Source organism: Mesocricetus auratus, unplaced genomic scaffold, assembly GCF_017639785.1.
Source record: "Mesocricetus auratus isolate SY011 unplaced genomic scaffold, BCM_Maur_2.0 Super-Scaffold_100022, whole genome shotgun sequence".
Taxonomy (NCBI): domain Eukaryota; kingdom Metazoa; phylum Chordata; class Mammalia; order Rodentia; family Cricetidae; genus Mesocricetus; species Mesocricetus auratus.
In genome coordinates, this window is record NW_024429203.1 from 18,546,228 (window position 1) to 18,565,535 (window position 19,308).

Sequence of the window (19,308 nt, forward strand, 5' to 3'; positions counted from 1 at the left end):
GGAGATCAGGTCTTCAGGCACGTGACAAGTGTTCTAACGCACTAAGCCACTTTGATAGCATACATCCATATTTGAAATGACAAATCTACAAGCATGTAAAGATGAGGAATAATAATAGGAAAGTGAAAGGGAGAAGAGATAGCAGTCAAAGGCAATGAGAATAGACAGAATTGTGGCTATACCCTGAAGAGAACTTAATATGAACTCATGGCTTACATGCGGATGGTAAGAGAAAGATTATAATCAGAAACCATTTCAATGTTTTTAACCTTGCAACTAGAATGTTGGGGTGGCAATTTTCAGTGACACAGAAAATCATGAGTGAGCCCTTTTATGTGAGAACTGTGGTACTTTGAATGTAATTGGCCCCCATAATGTCTTAGGGAGTGGAACTATTAGGAAGTGTAGCTTTGTTGGAGTGGGTATGACCTTTTTTCAAGGAAGTATGTCATGGTCATGGAGTCTCTTCACAGCAATAAAATCACTAAGACAAGAATATATCCAGTTAACAACAACTATGGTCATATCTTCTTCACCAAAATTTTCACTTTAAGGACTAGCATGCATTTCACTTTTTATTTGTATACCAGCACCTACTATTGAAGCAAATAATTTTCCAGGAAAACTCATAAGTACTTCATAGATTTCACCTAAAACTAGCTAGCAAAAAGGAAACTACTGACAGTGGCTGTGAGCAGGGCATGGACAGGCACTATTTAACTAATACCCTCACATTTCTGAGGAATGTGTATTACCTAAGTAACTTCCCTGTTTCATAGAGGGCCATTCCCAAGCAATGTGATTGGAACTAACACTCAGATAAAATACAGGAAATTAGACATGGTTGGAAAGTGCAGAAAGATAAGGGGTCAAAATAATGTGCTGTCTCCTGCTTTCATGCCGTATCTCAAAGTATCAGAAGACAGCAGTTATATTGGGATATGGGAAAATCCACAGTAGTATTTTCCAAAACTGCCCCATCAACTCCTGTATGTTTCTATGCAGTTTCTTTGTGACAATTTATTTAAGTTGTACAAAAAATATTCTTGTTTATAGGATCTTAAAAACAAAATAAATGAAGTCATCCAGCATAAACTTCCTTAATGGAAACCTGTGTTCCTCCTTCCTGACACTCATTCCACCTGTAATATAACACTAGTTCTGATAAGAGTTAAGCATATCTGTCTAGAAGGCAAGATCTCTGACAATCATGGACATGTGTGTCTTTTATATTCTACCTGCAATTCCTAGAACAATACATAATGCAAAGCTGCTCAAACATTGCCAGGTGAATGAATAAATTAATTTCTGTGAATAAAAACATAAGCAAAAGTAAAATCAATAGAACTGTTTGCAGGCAAGTTCTTAGATACATAGATTGCACTCCTTTAGGAATGAATCTGTTTGGGCTATGGTTGTATCTATAATTATCCAAATGGTTTTCTCTAGTTTTTTGAAGATTATTTCAAAGCTACATGACAAGAAGAACACTAAAATAAAAGGGAAACTGTGTAACTCAGCAATTATGTTCCATTAAGATTAACTTTTTAATAAAATCATAAAGTTGGTTTATATTGTATCACCCTATAAAAGCCCTTTAATTAAAAATATCTTCACCTTCTACCATCTGAATAATATTTCATTGGGTAAATGTTCCATATTTTCATTCTTGATTCATCAGTTGTTATAAATCTAGGTTGTTTCCAATTTCTGGTTATCATGATTAGAGCATCAAAGAGTGGATACGTGGACCTTAGTTCTTCCTCCATCAGGTTCCTCAAGCATTCCTCCAAACTCTATTCCCTTTTTAACTTCTCACTGACCCTAGACCCACAGTCTTTAAAATATTCCAAATACATTTAATATTCCAAGTCCTTTAAAATAAACAATGTATCTAATCCTGGGTTCCCTAAAAATCAAAGACAACTCAGATATCTTTATATTCCAAGTGATAACAATCAAGGAACAGTTACAGTCAAATGCAAGACAACCACCATCCAGTAATATGAATCAAATCTTGTAGCTATCTTGGTCACACGCATGCTGTTCTGGGCTTCAAAAGGCATGGGTGCACACAGCTTACCTCATAGAGTCCTGCCGACTCAATTCCATAGGGGCCATTCACCTTGGTATTCACCCCACACTCCTGGGACCTGCCCCATACCCTGAGTCTCCACTGCAACTGATGCTGCATCTTCAGAGATGGGGTGTCTCTACAGAAACTCCAACACGGCCACATGGTGTCAAGCCTCTTCTGCTCTCCATGAGCCTTTCATGCCTTCAATACCAGTATCAATTGGGAGACTTTTGCACATAATCCTGCCCAGGTGTCAGCTTCACAAGAAGTCTTAGCCTCATCCTGGACCACATCCTGTATGCTGATAGCCAAGAAATATTTCTCAAAAAAATAAGTGTGCCCTAATGGTTCAGGTCTCTTTGTAACTGAAGATTTAGGTCTGTTTCCCATAGTATATCTAGTTAATCATTTTATCCATCTTACAGTGGTGAAAGTAGTTAATGTATTTGTTTTATTTCATTGGGGTTTTCTTGAGCATATTTGGTCTTGGTTCATTTTTTATCTAATTTAATTGATTATCTTCTAGGTACTAAATCATACTTTAATTGTTTTTACTATGATATTTATAATTTCTCCTATCCTGAAATTATTGATTAGTTTTCTCTTATTTTTCAGGTTTGTCATGTGGATCTAATTTAATGACTTTAATAACCTATAGCCCTGCAAAAACCTTTAAATAAAAACATTTCAAAAGACTTTAGTATAACTAAAGTTAATGTTTTGTTATAGATACAAAGCAAGATGGTAAGTGATACTTCCCACTTTCTCTTCTACAAGGTTCAGTGTGTTTAGATTTATATGAGGTCGTTTATCCATTTGGACTAAAGTTTTGTGCATGGAAATAAATATGGATCTATCTGCAATCTCCTCTGTGTCAGCATCCAGTTATGCCAGCACCATTTGTTTAATATGCTTTTTTAAGGAATTCAGTATTTATTAAAAATTAAATGAGCAAAAAACAAAAATTTTAAGAAACTACTACAAATTACTTACATAAATGAAAGTTAATAGAGACAGTCAGAAACCTGCAACAAATAATTATAAAAGGGCTAGGGCAGCATGAATGTAACCATGTCAGAGCACGGTGCTCTAACTGTGAATGAATAAGACATAAATAACATTTGCACCAATACCAGAGTAAAAACAAACCAAACCTTACAAGCTTAGATCTACGATAAGCTCCTCCTCCCCCAGATCCTCAATGGATTATGCACTACCTAATTCCTTAAATACAAGCTATCACACCAAACTCTAAATGACAGAGGTGGGCAGTTAATGTGAAAAGCACCCTAGAATGTGCAAGCTAACTGGTTGAATCAAGTTCTCCATCTACCTTTATGTACATTTGAATGTAAACCATATTTTCACAGTTTTAAGTGTTTTATGAATGGATGCACAGTACCATGTCAGGTCTGCAGTTGCTCCTGGAAACTGGCTCTAGATTCTTCACGAACCCTGCCTGATGGCCATGGGGATGCAAGTATTTATATAAATAAGAAACTGTGTCATAGTCAATAGCCAATACAGTTCAGCAAAAGCAGAGATTCCAACAACAACAACCAAAAAAAATGATACTCTGTACCATAGTTTATATACTTGTGCAAAGAGAAGCATCCGGACAAATAAATCCGAGGCAAATTCAACCCACAAAATCTCCTACGACCACCGTTGTAAACTTGGGCAACAGAGGACCCTCAGCAAGTTCATTCTCTGTGGCTTTTTTTGTCTTTTAAAATTTAAAGTCAGAGAAAAATCATGCACACTTCCCATACAAGCACACATGCATGCACACACAAATGCACATTTGCGTTCTCACAGGCACGCACACACCATACACACACGGAGTACTTAGTTCATTTGGAGTACAGTAAATAGTGCAATTTCATCACAATGTAGAAGTTTAACACACTTTCCATATGTGTTTTCTGTGCAAGTTCTTAGTGGTCTGGGACTTAGTTGAAGGTATTCATTTGCAGATCCACAAGATTTAGGAGATTGAAGAAAAACAAAAACAAAAAAAAAGTTTCCTTAATTTCTTAAACCAGCACTGGGTGTGCAAAGGCAGCAGTAAATTTGGCCTACAACATGGCCAGATTAGGGTAACTTTAAAATGAGATCCAACCATTTCTCAGCCTTGGGGCTAAGAGCAAGCTAGGTGAGATCCAAGCAGTTCTTTCCTTAGACTGGCCTCTAGAAAATTAAGTCAGGATATGCTGTATCCTTGTGAGCTGTTCCTCCAGGGACTTCACTGACAGCACGGAGAGCTGATACTGAGGGTCTACAGGAAGGACTGCCAAACACCATACCTGGAGGTTTTGGGAGGTTGCCTGGAGGTCTTCCTTCCTTTCAGGCATTGATCCAAAGTGTTGAAGGATTTGGCCTCGAAATCTGTCTGTTAGATTCTGAAACCAGCTGCAGGCTTGCGAGAATACCAAGTTGTGATGCTCTCTCATACTCTACCTCATCTCTATTCTCAATCTTAACATCTTCCAGAGAGTCAATATCTGCAGTGCACTATCCATATTTCATTCCTCTTTTTAAAACTCTAAAACCCTTTCCTCTAAGCGTGTAAACCACAGACCTTCCATTGGGTAAGAAATGCACTTCTGATTTCGTAACATACAACCATAATCTACAAAACTATTATGTGTATCGATGGCAACACATCCCAAACGGCTTGGTTCCAGTCTGTATATGTCTTCACATCATGAGCCTGTATCTGGACTCAAATACATGGAGAGGGCCAGGCACAGTGGGGTAGGCCATAGTGCAAACTAATATTGGGGCATTCTTGGTCAAGGGTGAGAGCTCAGTAGTTTGTTCATCATAGATTTTCTTCCTCTCAGACAATTCATCCGGTAGTTACTTCACTATTAACTCTTCCAACAGCTGGGTGACTCAGTACCTCCTGTCTGCTAGATACTCTTTTAAGCTCTCTTTGCAGCGAGAACAACATGGCATGTGGTCTAAACAGCACTCAAGACAATTCTTACAGAATGAATGTCCACAAGAGGTTGTTACGGACTCAAAAAACAACCTCATACAGACAGAACATTCAAAATCAGAGACATGTATTAATTTTTCTGAGATGTCACCATAAACTAATGAAAAGCTTATTCCTCCCATCTTCATTAATAATCATACCCTGTTCTAAGAGAGACAGCTTTCTTTTCATCAGAACACCTCTTCCCTGAGTGGACAGTAGAGCCTCTGAGGACACCTGCTTTAAGCCGTCTTCCCTGACAGACACTGCCGCTGCTTCATTGAAGGCTTGTGCTGACCAAGCAAATTTTAAACTTCTTTGAACGGCTCTGGGCTTCCTCTGGTCTTCTTGAGTCTGCTTCAGTATGAGCTCACCAGGAGAGTGAGACTCTTCCACTACTGAAGGAAAGCCAAAAGGTTTGTTTTTAATACACGGTAATGAACTTCAGGAAGATTCCTTTGGGCCTTCCTTTAAGTTTTCAGGCAACAATAACTCACACAAAATCTTTTCCACTTGCAGCTTTGCAGATGCAAAGTATTCATCCAGGGATAAGCTCCGGAGGAAGAGCCGTAAGGCACTGCCCAGGAACCACGCATCCTGGAGGACTTGCCACGTCCTGAACTCGGGGCTGAAAGAGAACTGCGTTTAGACCCTCTGTGGCTGCTTTAAACTCCTGGGGGCCAGTACAGGACTCTGACCTGTAGATTTTTAGAGTCAGATCACTTGGCTCTGCTCAGAGGGCATCTCAGGAGGCAGCCAGGACCTTTCGGTAGCGCCCTTGTTGTAGCAGTTTCCCCCAAGGCAGCCAGCATCCCGAGCTGGTCCCATTGTACAATTTGAGTTTCCTTTGTCAAAACTCAGGTGTTCGTAGGTACGTGGATTAATATCAGGGTTTTCAATTCGATTCTGTTGGATCACCTGTCCGTTTTTATGCCAATACCAAGCTGTTTTTTATTACTGTAAATCTATAATAGAGCTTGAAGTCAGGAATGATGATGCCTACAGAAGTTCCTTTATTGAACAGGGATGTTTTGGCTACCCTGGGTTTTTTTGTTTTTCCATGTGAATTTGAGTATTGTTCTTTCAAGATCTGTGAAGAATTGTGCTGGGATTTTGATGGGGATTGCATTGAATATGTAGATTGCTTTTGGTAAGATTGTCCTTTTTGCTTTGTTAATCCTACCTATCCAAGAGCATGGGAGATCTTTCTATTTTCTGGTATCTAATTTCTTTCTTTCAAGACTTAAAGTTCTTGTCATACAGTTCTTTTACTTGTTTGGTTAGAGTTATCCTAAGATATTTTATGTTGTTGGGGGATATTATGAAGATTGATGTTTCTCTAATTTCTCAGCCCATTAATCATCTATATTTAGGAGGGCTACTAAATTTTTAGAGTTAATCTGGTATCCTGCCACTTTATTGAAGGTGGTTATCAACTGTAGGAATTCCCTGGTAGAATTTTTGGGGTCACTTACATAAACTATCATGGAATCTACAAATAGTCAAAGTTTGACTTCTTCCTTTCCAATTTGTATCCCCTTTATCTCCTTCTTGCCCTAGCTAGTACTTCAAGAACAGTATTGAATGGATATGGAGAAAATGGACAGTCTTGTCTTGTTCCTGATTTTAGAGGAATTGCACTGGGTTTCTCACCATTTGGTTTGATGTTGGCTGTTCACTTGCTGTATATTGCCTTTATTATATTTAGCTATGTTCTTTTTAACCTTGATCTCTCCAAGACTTTTATCATGAAGGGGTGTTGGATTTTGTTGAGGGCCTTTTCAGCATATAATGGGATGATTATGTGTTTTGCTTTGTTTTGTTTTTCAATTTGTTTATATGTTGGACTAAGTTGACAGATTTTTCTTTATTGAACGAACCATCCTTGCATCTCTGGGATGAAGCCTACTTGGTCATAGTGGATGATTTCCCGGATGTGTTCTTGGATTTGGTTTTATTGAGTATTTTTACAACAATGTTCATGAGGGAGATTCATCTGTAATTCTCTGTGTGTTTTGTCTGTGTGGTTTGAGTACCAAGATAATTATAGCCTTGTAAAAAGGGTTTGGAAATGCACCTTCTGTTTGTTTGGAACAATTTGAGGAGTATTGATATTAGCTCTTCTTTGAATTTCTTGTAGAAATATGCACTGAAACCATCTGGCCCTAGGATTTTGTTTTGTTTTATTTTGTTTTGTTTTACTGTTTTTGGTTGTTAGACTTTTGATGACTACTTCTATTTCTTTTTTTTTTATTTTCCAGTTTAAATTTAGATAAGAAACGAGGTTGCTTCACAAGTCAGTTCCAGGTCCCTCTCCCATTCCCTCCCCTCCTCCCGTGCCCTCCCCCCAACCCCCCGTTATCCCCTAATTCCCCCAGGGAAGGTGAGGCCCTCCATGGGGGTGTCCATAGTCTGTCATTTCATATAGGGCAGGGCCTAGACCCTTCCCCAAGAGTTCAGGGTGAGAGTGCACCTCACATTGTTCTATGAGAGTCCAAAGTCCGTGTGTATACTCGGGATGGGTACTGATCTGCTGCCCAAGGCTCAATAGATTCCCTAGGCCTCCTCACTGACACCCAAATTCAGGGGGGTATTGATCAGTCCCATGCTGGATTCCCAGGCTGATGCCTGGGATTCAAGAGTTAACCTTTGTCTGGCCAGCTGTTTCTGGGGGTTAAACCAGCCCAGTCTTAATCCCTTTGATCACCAGTCCTCCCTCTCTGTTACTGGCTTTCTTGAGTTCAGCTCAGCACTTAACCAAGGGAGTCTGCCTCTTCTTCGATCAGCCACTAAATGAAGTTTCTGTTTCCCAGACTCTCTGGCCATAGGATTGTAGGCTGGCACTCCCCAGATCTATGTCTAAAATCCATATATAAGAGAGTACATGCCATGTTTCTCTTTTTGTGACTGGGTTACCTCACTCAGGATGGTTTCTTCTAGTGTCATCCATTTGCCTGTGAATCTCATGATTCCATTATTTTTTTCTACTGAATAGTACTCCATTGTGTAGATGTACCACATTTTCTCTATCCACTCTTCACGTGAGGGACATCTAGGTTGCTTCCAAGTTCTGGCTATTACAAATAAAGCTGCTATGAACATAGTGGAACAGATATCTTTGTTGTATGAATGGGCATCTTTTGGATATATGCCTAAGAGTGGAGTTGCTGGGTCTTGTGGTAGGTGTATTCCCATTTTTCTGAGGAATCTCCATACCGATTTCCAAAGTGGCTGAACCAGTTGGCACTCACACCAGCAATGGAGGAGTGTTCCCCTTTCACCACATCCTCTCCAGCATAAATTGTCATTGGTGTTTTTGATTTTAGCCAATCTGACAGGAGTGAGATGGTATCTCAGAGTTGTTTTGATTTGCATTTCCCTGATGGCTAAGGATGTTGAGCACTTTCTCAAGTGCCTCTCAGCCATTTTAGACTCCTCTATTGAAAAATCCCTATTTAGTTCTGCAGCCCACTTTTTAATTGGGTCCTTTGGTGTTTTGGAGACTTGCTTCTTGAGTTCTTTGTAAATTTTGGAGATCAACCCTCTGTCAGATGTGAGATTAGTGAATATTTTTTCCCATTCTGTGGGCTGCCTTTTTGTCTTGCTGTGTCCTTTGCCTTAAGAAGCTTCTCAGTTTCAGTAGGTCCCATTTATTAATTGTTGATCTCACTGTCTGTGCTACTGGTGTTATGTTCAGGAAGCTGTCTCCTGTACCAATTCGTTCAAGGGTACCACCCACTTTCTCTTCTAAGAGGTTCAGTGTGGCTGGATTTATGTTGAGGTCTTTGATCCATTTGGACTTAAGTTTTGTGCATGGCGATAAACATGGATCGATCCGCATTCTTCTACATGCCAGTCTCCAGTTATGCCAGCACCATTTGTTGAAGATGCTTTCTTTATTCCATTGTATATTTTTAGCTTCTTTGTCAAAGATCAGATGTTCGTACGTGTGTGGGTTAATATCCGGATTTTCAATTCGATTCCATTGGTCTACCTGTCTATTTTTGTGCCAATACCAAGCTGTTTTCAGGACTATAGCTCTATAATAGAGCTTGAGGTCAGGGATGGTGATGCCTCCAGACGATGCCTTGTTGAACAGGGTTGTTTTGGCTATCCTGGGTCTTTTGTTTTTCCATACAAAATTGATTATTGTTCTTTCAAGGTGTGTGAAGAATTGTGCTGGGATTGCATTGAATCTGTAGATTGCTTTTGGCAGGATTGCCATTTTTACTACATTGATCCTACCTATCCAAGAGCATGGGAGATCTTTCCATTTTCTGAGGGCTTCTTTAATTTCTTTCTTTAAAGATTCAAAGTTCTTACGATACAGGTCTTTCACTTGTTTGGTTAGCGTTACCCCAAGGTATTTTATGTTGTTCGTGGCAATTGTAAAGTGTGATGTTTCTATGATTTCTCTTTCAGCCCTTTTATCATCTGTATATAGTAGGGCTACTGATTTTCTTGAGTTGATCTTGTAGCCTGCCACTTTGCTGAAGGTGTTAATCAGCTGTAAGAGTTCCCTGGTAGAGTTCTTTGGGTCATTGATGTAAACTATCATATCGTCTGCAAACAGTGAAAGTTTGACCTCTTCCTTCCCAATTTGTATCCCCTTGATCCCCCTTTGTTGTCGTATGGCAATAGCTAGAACTTCAAGTACCATGTTGAAAAGGTATGGAGAGAGTGGACAGCCTTGTTTTGTTCCTGATTTTAGAGGAATTGCGTTGAGTTTCTGTCCATTTAGTTTGATGTTGGCTGTTGGTTTACTGTATATAGCTTTTATTATGTTTAAGTATGTCCCTGTTATCCCAGATCTCTCCAAGACCTTTATCATGAAGGGTGTTGGATTTTGTCAAAGGCTTTTTCAGCATCTAGTGAGATGATCATGTGATTTTTGTTTTTCAGCTTGTTTATATGGTGGATTACGTTGATGGATTTTCGTATGTTGAACCATCCCTGCATCCCTGGGATGAAACCTACTTGATCGTGGTGAATGATTGTTTTGATGTGTTCTTGGATCCGATTTGCCAGTATTTTATTGAGTATTTTTGCATCAATGTTCATGAGGGATATTGGTCTGAAGTTCTCTTTCTTAGTTGTATCTTTGTGTGGCTTGGGGATTAAGGTTATTGAAGACTCATAGAAAGAGTTTGGCAAAGACCCTTCTGCTTCTATTGTGTGGAACACTTTGAGAAGAATTGGTATAAGCTGTTCCTTGAATTTCTGGTAGAATTCTGCACTGAGGACATCTGGACCTGGGCTTTTTTTGGTTGGGAGACTTTTGATGACAGTTTCTATTTCCATAGGGGTTATAGGTCTATTTAAATTGCTTATCCGTTCTTGATTTAGTTTTGGCAAATGATAGCTGTCCAGGAAGTCATCCATTTCCTTTAAATTTTCGAATTTTGTGGAGTACAGGTTTTCAAAGTATGACCTAATGATTCTCTGGATTTCCTCAGAGTCTGTTGTTATGTCCCCCCTTTTCATTTCTGATTTTGTTAATTTGTGTGTTCACTCTCCGCTGTTTGGTAAGTTTGGACAAAGGTTTGTCTATCTTGTTGATTTTCTCAAAGAACCAACTCTTCGTTGCATTGATTCTTTGTATTGTTTTTCCCAACTTTTAACTCTCAGGTAATGTCTGTCTTTGAGGGTGTGGTGTGTTTCTTGTATGCAGCAGAAGGAAGGGTTCTGGCTTCGAATCCATTCTGCTAGTCTGTGTCTTTTTATGGGTGAGTTAAGGCCATTAATATTGAGGGATATTAATGACCATTGATTGCTCATCCTTCTTCGATTTGCGATGGTTGTTGTTGGTGGAATTATGTGTGGAATCTCACCCCTTTGTTCTTTTGGCTGTTGGTAGAAAGGGATTCTCTAATGCTTATGTTTTTCTGGTTGTACTTAGCTTCCTTGGGTTGTAGTTTTCCTTCCAAAATTTTCTGTAACCCTGGGTTAGTGGACACATATTGCTTGAATCTAGTTTTGTCATGGAATATCTTGTTTTCTCCGTCTATAGTGATTGAGAGCTTTGCCGGGTATAGTAGTCTGGGCTGGCATCCATGGTCTCTTAGTGTAGGTAGAATATCTATCCAGGACCTTCTGGCTTTCAGAGTTTCCATGGAGAAATCAGGTGTAATTCTGATAGGTCTGCCTTTATATGTTACTTGACCTTTTTCCTTAGCTGCTCTTAATATTCTTTCTTTTTTCTGTATGTTTGGGGTCTTGATTATTATATGGCGAGGGGATTTTTTTTTGTGGTCCACTCTATTTGGTGTTCTGTAGGCTTCTTGTACCTTCATTGACATGTCTTTCTTAAGGTTGGGAAAGTTTTCTTCTATGATTTTGTTGAATATGCCTTCTGCCCCTTTGAGGTGGATTTCTTCTCCTTCTTCTATATCTATTATTCTTAGGTTTGGTCTTTTCATGGTGTCCCATATTTCCTGGATGTTTTGTGTTAAGGATTTGTTGGATTTAAGGTTTTCTTTGGTTGATAAATCCATTTCTCCTAGTGTATCTTCAACACTTGAGATTCTCTCTTCCATCTCTTCTATTCTGTTGGTAATGCTTGTATTGGTAGTGCCTGACTGTTTGACTAGCTTTTCTATTTTCTGCCTTTCTTCAGATTGTGTTTTTTAATGTCTCTATTTCAGTTTTCAACCCTTGCAGTGTTTGCATTGCTTCTTGCAATTTTCTGTTTATCTGTTCGTCCGTTTGTTGCCTTTTATGAATTTTTTGGCTTGTTCTTTCTTCCATTTCTTGCATTTTTTGGTTTTCTTTTTGTTCCATTTCTCGCATTTTGTGCTTTGTTTCTTCTTCCATTTCCTGCCTTTTTTGGTTTGTTTCTTCTTCCATTTTTTTCATTTTTTGCTTTGTTTTTTCTACCATTTCTTGCATTTTTTGCTTTGTTCTTCTTCCATTTCCTGCCTTTTTTGGTATGTTTCTTCTTCCAATTCTTGAATTTTTTGCTTTGTTTTTCCTTCCATTTCTTGCATTTTTTGCTTCATTTCTTCTTCCATTTCCTGCCTTTTTTGGTTTGTTTTTTTCTTCCAATTCTTGCATTTTTTGATTTGTTTTTTCTTCCATTTCTTGCATTTTTGGTTTGTTTTTTCTTCCATTTCTTTGAGGGATTTTCCAATATCCTCTTTTAGGGCCTCTATCATAAAAAATATGGAACGCTTCACGAATTTGCGTGTCATCCTTGTGCAGGGGCTATGCTAATCTTCTCTGTATCGTTCCAATTTTAGTATATGTGCTGCCGAAGCGAGCACGACTACTTCTATTTCATTAGGGGTTATAGGTATGTTTAAATTGTTTATCTGTTCTTGATTTAATTTTGTTATGAGATAGCTATCCAGAAAATTGTCAATTTCCTTTAAATTTTCCAATTTATGGAGTACATATTTTTGAAGTATGACCTGATGATCCTCTGCATTTCCTCAGTATCTGTTTTTATGTCCCTGTTTCCATTTCTGATTTTGTGAATTTTCATATTCTTTCTCTGCCTTTTTGTTAGTTATTTGCTGATTTTCTCAAAGAACCAGCTCTTTGTTTTATTGATTCTTTGTGTTGTTTTCTTTGTTTCAATATTCTTGATTTCAGTCCTCAATTTGATTATTTGAGTATAGGAGGGCATATACTCCTAGGTGAGTTTGCTTCTTTTTGTTCTAAAGCTTTCTGGTGTGCTGTTAAGTGATGAGTGTGGGAGTTCTCCAGTTTCTTTAAGTGGGTACTTAACGCTACAAACTTCCTCTTTGCATTGCTTTCACAGAGTCCTATAAGTCTGAGTATGTTGTACATTTCATTGATTTCTAGGAAGTCTTTAATTTCTTTCTTTCTTCCTTGACCTAGGGGTGATACAAATGAGCATTGTTCAATCTCCATGAGATTTTAGGCTTTCTGCAATTTGTGTTGTTGTTGAATTCTAAGATACAGAGGGTTGTTCCAAATTTTTTGTATCTGTTGAAGTTTGCCAAATATGTGGTCAGTTTTAGAGAAGAGTCTATGGAGTGATAAGAAGTAGGTGTATTCTTTTCCTTTTGGATGGAATGTTCTACAGATATCTGTTAAACCTGGCTGAGTCATAACTTCTGTTAGTTCTTTTATTTCTCTGTTATGTTTCTGCCTGGAAATCCTGTTCAGTGATGAGAGTAGGGTGTTGAAGGCTCACATTATTAGTGTGGGGGGTTTTGTGTGTGATTTAAGTTTTAGTAATGTTTCTTTTACAAGTATGGGTGCCCTTTTATTTGGGGCAAAGATGATCAGAATTGAGACTTCATCCTGATGGATTTTTTTCCTGTGATGAACATGAAATGACCTTTTACAACTCTTTTGATTAATTTTAGTTAGAAGTCTAATTTGTTAGATATTAGGATAACTACACCACCTTGTTGCTTAGGTCCATTTGATTGGACAATCTTTTCCCAACGCTTTACTCTGAGATACTGTCTGTCTTTTGAAGTTAAGGTGTGTTTCTTTTATGAAGCAGAAGGATGGATTCTGTCTTCATGCCCATTCTGTGAACCTGTATCTTTTTATAGACAAATTGAGACCTTTGATATTAAGATACATTAGCAAGATGACCATTGATTGTTGATTCCTGGGATTTTTTTGATTTGGTGGTGGTGATAGTTTTGTGTATGCATTTTCCTTTGGGGGGAGGGGTTGGTATCTATTGTCTATGTTTTTGTGAGTGTAGCTAAATTCCTTGGGTTGGTGTTTTCCTTCCAGTACTTTCTGTATGACTGAATTTGTGTATATGCACTGTTTATATATGGTTTGTCATGGAATATCTTGTTTTCTTTGTCTATAGTGATTGAAAGCTTTTCTGGGTATAGTAGTCTGGGCTGGTGTTCGTGGTCTTTTAGTGTCTGTACACACATATCCAGTACCTATGACTTTCAGAGTTTCCATTGAAAAGCCAGACTTTTAATTTAAATTAGAAACAAGCTTATTTTACATGTCAACCCCAGTTCCCTTCCCTCCATTCCTCTCCTGCCCCCCACTGACCCTGATTCCATACCCTTTCTGCTCCCCAGCATGGGTGATGCCTTCCATGGGGATCTTCAAAGTCTGTCATATCATTTGGAGGAGGGTCTAGGCCCTCCCCTGGTGTCTAGGCCAAGAGAGTATCCCTCTATGTGGAATGGGCTCCCAAAGTCCATTCATATACTAGAGATAAATAGTGATTCACTACCAGAGGCCCCATAGATTGCTAGGCACCCACTTTCAGGTGTAATTCTTGAAGGTCTGCTATTATATGTTACTTGGCCTTTTTTGTTTGCAACTGTTAATGTTCTTTCTTTATTCTGTGTCTTTGGTGTTTTGATTATTATATGGTAAAGAAACTTTTTTTCTGGCCCAGTCTATTTGGTGTTCTGTAAGCTTCTTGTGCTTTCATAAGCATGTCCTTCTTTAAGTTGGGAAAGTTTTCTTCTTAGATTTGTTGTTTTCATGGTGTCCCAGATATCCTGGCTATTTTGTGTTAATAATTTGTTGGATTTGGCATTTTGGTCAGTGAATCTATTTCCTCTAATGTATCTTCAACACCTGAGATTCTCTCTTCTATCTCTTGTTTTCTGCTGGCTATGCTTGTATCTGTAGTTCCTGGTTGTTTACCCAGATTTCCCATTTCCAGCGTTCCCTCGGTTTATGTTTTCTTTATTGCCTCTACTTTAGCTTTCAAATCTTGAACTATTTGAACTGTTTCCTTCACCTGTTTGAATGTTTTTGTTTCTTGGCTTTCCTTGCTTTCTTTAAGGGATTTGTTGATTTCTTCTATTTTTGTTTGTCTTTTCTTCCATTTCTTTAAGGGGGGTTTCTCATTTCCTCTTTGAGGGCCTCTATCATCTTCACAGAGTTATTTTTACAGTCCTTTTCCTCTGCTTCATCGGCATTGGGATGTTCAGATCTTCCTGGTTTACCACCCCTAGTCTCTGCTGCTGTCATATTACCCTTCATGTGACTGAATGGATTCTTATGCTGTTGTCTACCCATGTCTTTCTCCAGTGGGTGCAGGTGGCGGCCTGTGATTCAGGCAGGTGTATCTTCCTCCAATTGGTGTTGGTGGGCTTTTGTGGTAGTTCTTTCTCTTCTAATGGAGAAGGGGCCAAGGCTTCAATTCTAGCAGATGCAGTGCTGGATAGTTTGGAGTGTGGGAGCCTGCCCCTATGTCTCTGGGGCTTTTGTGGACAGGGGTGGGTAGTGTTACATGCCCCAAGTGATTAGGGCCTAGGAGTTAGGGGAATCCAGCCAGGGGCGGTGGTGGTGGTGGGGAGGAAGGCACTTGCCATTCCCAGTGGGGGTGGGCTCAAATGTATGTATCTTACTCTAAGTATTTATGTGGTAAATCATGATAATCCAGCTAGATAATTCTATTCATGAAATAACTTGATTAAAAGTTAAAAGAATAAATTCTGAAATACTATAAAATAAATACTATAAAATAAATAGTAATTTTTTCAAGTTTTCATGTCTATTAAATTCTATTACATTTAAGGAATGATGAGTAGTTATAAATAGTAGAAACTTATGGCTCTATAACAATCTTTCACAGAAATTTTTAAAAATTTATTCTCCCAATTTACACACATAGAATGATGGTTATCTTCCTTTATGACACATAAGGAAAGAATTCCAGTGGAAGTTGACATCTATAGCCAAAGGATAAAATCGTCAACACACACATTTTGGAAGAAGAAAGGCACAGTGAAGGAATTTAAGGAAGAGTGCTTTCAGATGAAAAAAGTCCTGAATGGAATAGCATTAGCTCAGAGCATTGAGATGGATTTCAGTGGCATTTAAAACAAGGCAATAGACACCTGAGATTTTCAAGTGAACCTATGTATAGACTTCCCCAGACACGTGCTGGTTTTGGAGGCTCAATCAGTCTCTGAATTTTGGTGTGAAATTAATTATCTCTTGTAACTGTGTGTGAAGTCATATAGCAAGCAAGATTGAGCAACATCTCAAACTAGCACATTTCAGATTAACTGCTCTGTAAATTGTTTCTTAGATGATTGTCATATTTGCTCTTTCTTTTCACAAGTCTTGGAATTTTTAAAATGACCTTTGAATGGTTAAAATACTGTGGCATAGATTCAGTTGTTTCAACAAAAGGAAGTAGATGGAAGTCAAGACTGCTTACTCAAAAAACTTCTTTTAGTTTTAAAAATCCTAAGAATATTGATGGTCTTTAGACAACCACAGGACTTGCTAACTTCTTCAGTTAAAGGTAAAATAATTTTTTTTTGTTTTTTGTTTTTTTATTCTTTTTTTTTTAATTTTCAGTAGCTTGTTTTACATGTCAATCCCAGTTCCCTCTCCCTCCCCTCCTCCTGCACTCCCCTGCCCCCCCCACCCTCCCACCCTATTGCTAAATCCTTCCACATAGGGGATATCTAGAGTCTGTCATTTCACTCTGGTTAGGGTCCAGGCACTCCCCTAAGAGTCCAGGCTGAGAGAGCATCCCTCTTTGTGCTATAGGCACATGAAGACTGTTTGTATTCTAGGGATAGACACTGATCCACAGCTCAGGGCCCCATAGGTTGCCCAGGCCTTCTCGCTGACACTCACATTTGGGGGGTCCAGATCACTATTAAAATAATATTTAAAAGACTGAAAAACAATGTGTCCAGGTAAAGAATTAAAGGGAATGACATGGGATAGAAAACTGATTATTATCCATGAATTTTCCTCTAGAAAAAAAAAGAAACACACAGACATAGGATGATAAAAACCACACTATTGTGTAGCCTTTTGCACAAGATCCCACTGTTGCTGTTTTGTATGACTAAATTGACCAACCAGAGGTCCCTGAGATGACCTTTGGGAAAATAAACCCTATTCAACTTCTCAGGGTCTGGTTTCAGAATTAACTGATATCTTCAACATCCAAAATTTGTGTCATGTTGTTAGATTTTGAGTAGGAATCAGTCATACCAGGATACTGTATTAATTCCCAGTGGTCCATAGGAGGGCTTGAGCACTTTATTATGCTTATTTAAATTTTTATAATACCAATAACAATTCATAACAAGCAAATCAACACCTTGAACTCTTGGACTTGAAGCAAAAGACATCATCTTAGAAGACAATAGAGAACATTCTTCAGAATATTTGAATTTGATGTTTCCTACATAGTGATACTTTTTTTGTTCTACATTTGGTGATTTGCATCATAATTAACAGGACAAAGATGCATCTACTAATTCCAGTCCTTGTTACAAATCCCATACCTTATTAATTATGATTAGCTTAATGGAGTGACCAAAGTGACTCAGAAAAATACAGAAAGATAATATTTATAAGCAATGATAAGAGGAATTCAAGGGAGCATAAGGTTATGCATGGCTTTGGGAAAGGTACAACTTCATAACATTCAATCCACTGAAGTCCACACATGAATGTTACAGAGCAGAAATATTCATTGTTTTTGGCAAATTGCAATTAAAAACACTGGATTAATCTAAAAAAGCTTCTTTATAGGGTGAAACCCACACCATCTGAAATTAACCTTGCCTTGTGAGGATATCCAAGAACTGAGGGCAGTTCACTAATTTGGCAACAGTTCTTAAGAAAACAAAACTGGAAACAGCATTAAAAGAATGATTCCTTCTATTCCTTATAGCCCAAAGGTTGCATTGCTTGACTCAGCACCTTTTTCAGGGCTAGTTTCACTTCCTTGTTTCTCAAAGAATAAATCAGAGGATTCAAGGACGGGGTGACAACATTATTAAACACCTGGACAACAGAATCCAGCCAGGGACTGGAAGCAGGTCTGAGATAAACAAGAATCACAGGGCCATAGAACAATAGAATGGATGTCAGGTGGGCACTGCAGGTGGAGAAGGCTCTGCGCCTGCCTTCTGAGGAACGGATTTTCAAGATGGAGATGACAATACGAGTGTATGAAGTGAGAACAAGGAGAAAACACGTGAGTGCTACGATGCCAACATTGGTAAAACTCACAGTCTGTGCCAGAGATGTGTCTGCACATGCCAGGGACAACACTACAGGAATGTCACAGAAGAAACTGTTCACCTCATTGGGCCCACAGTAGGGTAACTTAAAGATAAGAAAGGTGAGGATGCTCCCATGAACAAAGCCCCCCAGCCAAGTGCCAACTGTGAGGAAGGTACACACCCTGCGGTTCATGATGACTGTGTATCTCATAGGGTGACAAATAGCCACAAAACGATCATAGGCCATCACTGTATACAGGAAACACTCAGTACACCCTAGGGTATGATAGAAAAAAATCTGTGAGGCACAGCCCTGGTATAAGATGGTGCAACTCCGTCCCACTAGGCAGTCCATCAGCTTAGGAGAATTCACAGACGGGAAGAATATGTCAAACACTGCCAGGTTCCCCAGGAAGAAATACATAGGGGTGTGGAGTTTAGGGGAAGCAAGGATGGTGAGGAAGATGAGCAGGTTTCCCAGCAAAGCAAAGACATAGAAAACCAGGAACAGGACAAAGAGCATGTTTTCTAATCCTTCACTATTAGAAATTCCCAGCAGGATGAATTCTGTCACAGAGGTGTAATTCCTCATGTTCATGACATAGGCAGACCTGGAGAAGTAAAGCAATGTTGTTCATGAGTAACTGAGAACAGCTTCCTGACCAAGGGTCTTCTATATAAGGCAGTGGTTGAAATCCAAAGAAAGCCAAGAGTGAAAACAGAAGCAGCAATGAATCTTATCTTGGCATTCAGTTAAGAGATGTGCCTCATTTGGTCTCTATTTCTCTCAGGTGGAGTAAAAGCATATAAATGGCAATGATTGATTCTTGCCACCAACCTGCTTTATTTTCTTCACTTCTGGTTAATAAGAAGAAGAAAGAAAAATCTGGCACATTTCAGGTTACACATTTTTCTAATGGAACCTGCGTTATCAGATGATGGCCTCATGTTGGATGAAAAGGCTATGCTTGAATTATACATAAGCCGATTGTCCCATTGTGTGCATTAAAAAAGGGAAAAGGGAAAAGAAATTCACTCTTCTTTTTAATGTTTGCTCCAAAAAGTATGTTTTCCACTCTTCACCAAACATAGAAGAATTACATGTTGTTTATACTGAGAAGTTACGAAACACACACAAACACACACACAGAGGCAGAATGTGGACTGGGTCCAGAAGTAGAATCTGTACAATGACAGAAATAATTCCTACAATCCCATGTTCTGTCTCCTCGGTGAAGTTTTATTTCTAATCTGAAAATCTCACAAATGTAAATTTCAATATCATAGTGCATCTT

At 38.7% G+C, this 19,308-nt stretch overlaps 1 protein-coding gene, 1 non-coding gene and 1 pseudogene across 2 annotated transcripts; all 3 read right to left on the bottom strand.

Annotated features, from left to right (window-relative positions):
* Positions 1-4,182: 4,182 nt before the first annotated feature.
* On the bottom strand, positions 4,183-17,131 carry LOC101824415 (annotated as a pseudogene).
* On the bottom strand, positions 12,216-12,322 carry LOC121133578. Its single transcript, XR_005870461.1, has one exon. It is a non-coding gene; the product is annotated as a U6 spliceosomal RNA (small nuclear RNA).
* A 535-nt stretch (positions 17,132-17,666) lies between the features above and the next one.
* On the bottom strand, positions 17,667-18,635 carry LOC121133551 (putative olfactory receptor 10D4). The gene has a single exon (XM_040730253.1). The coding sequence runs from the start codon at positions 18,609-18,611 to the stop codon at positions 17,667-17,669; it is 945 nt and encodes a 314-aa protein (XP_040586187.1). The 5' UTR covers positions 18,612-18,635.
* Between the last annotated feature and the right edge of the window lie 673 nt (positions 18,636-19,308).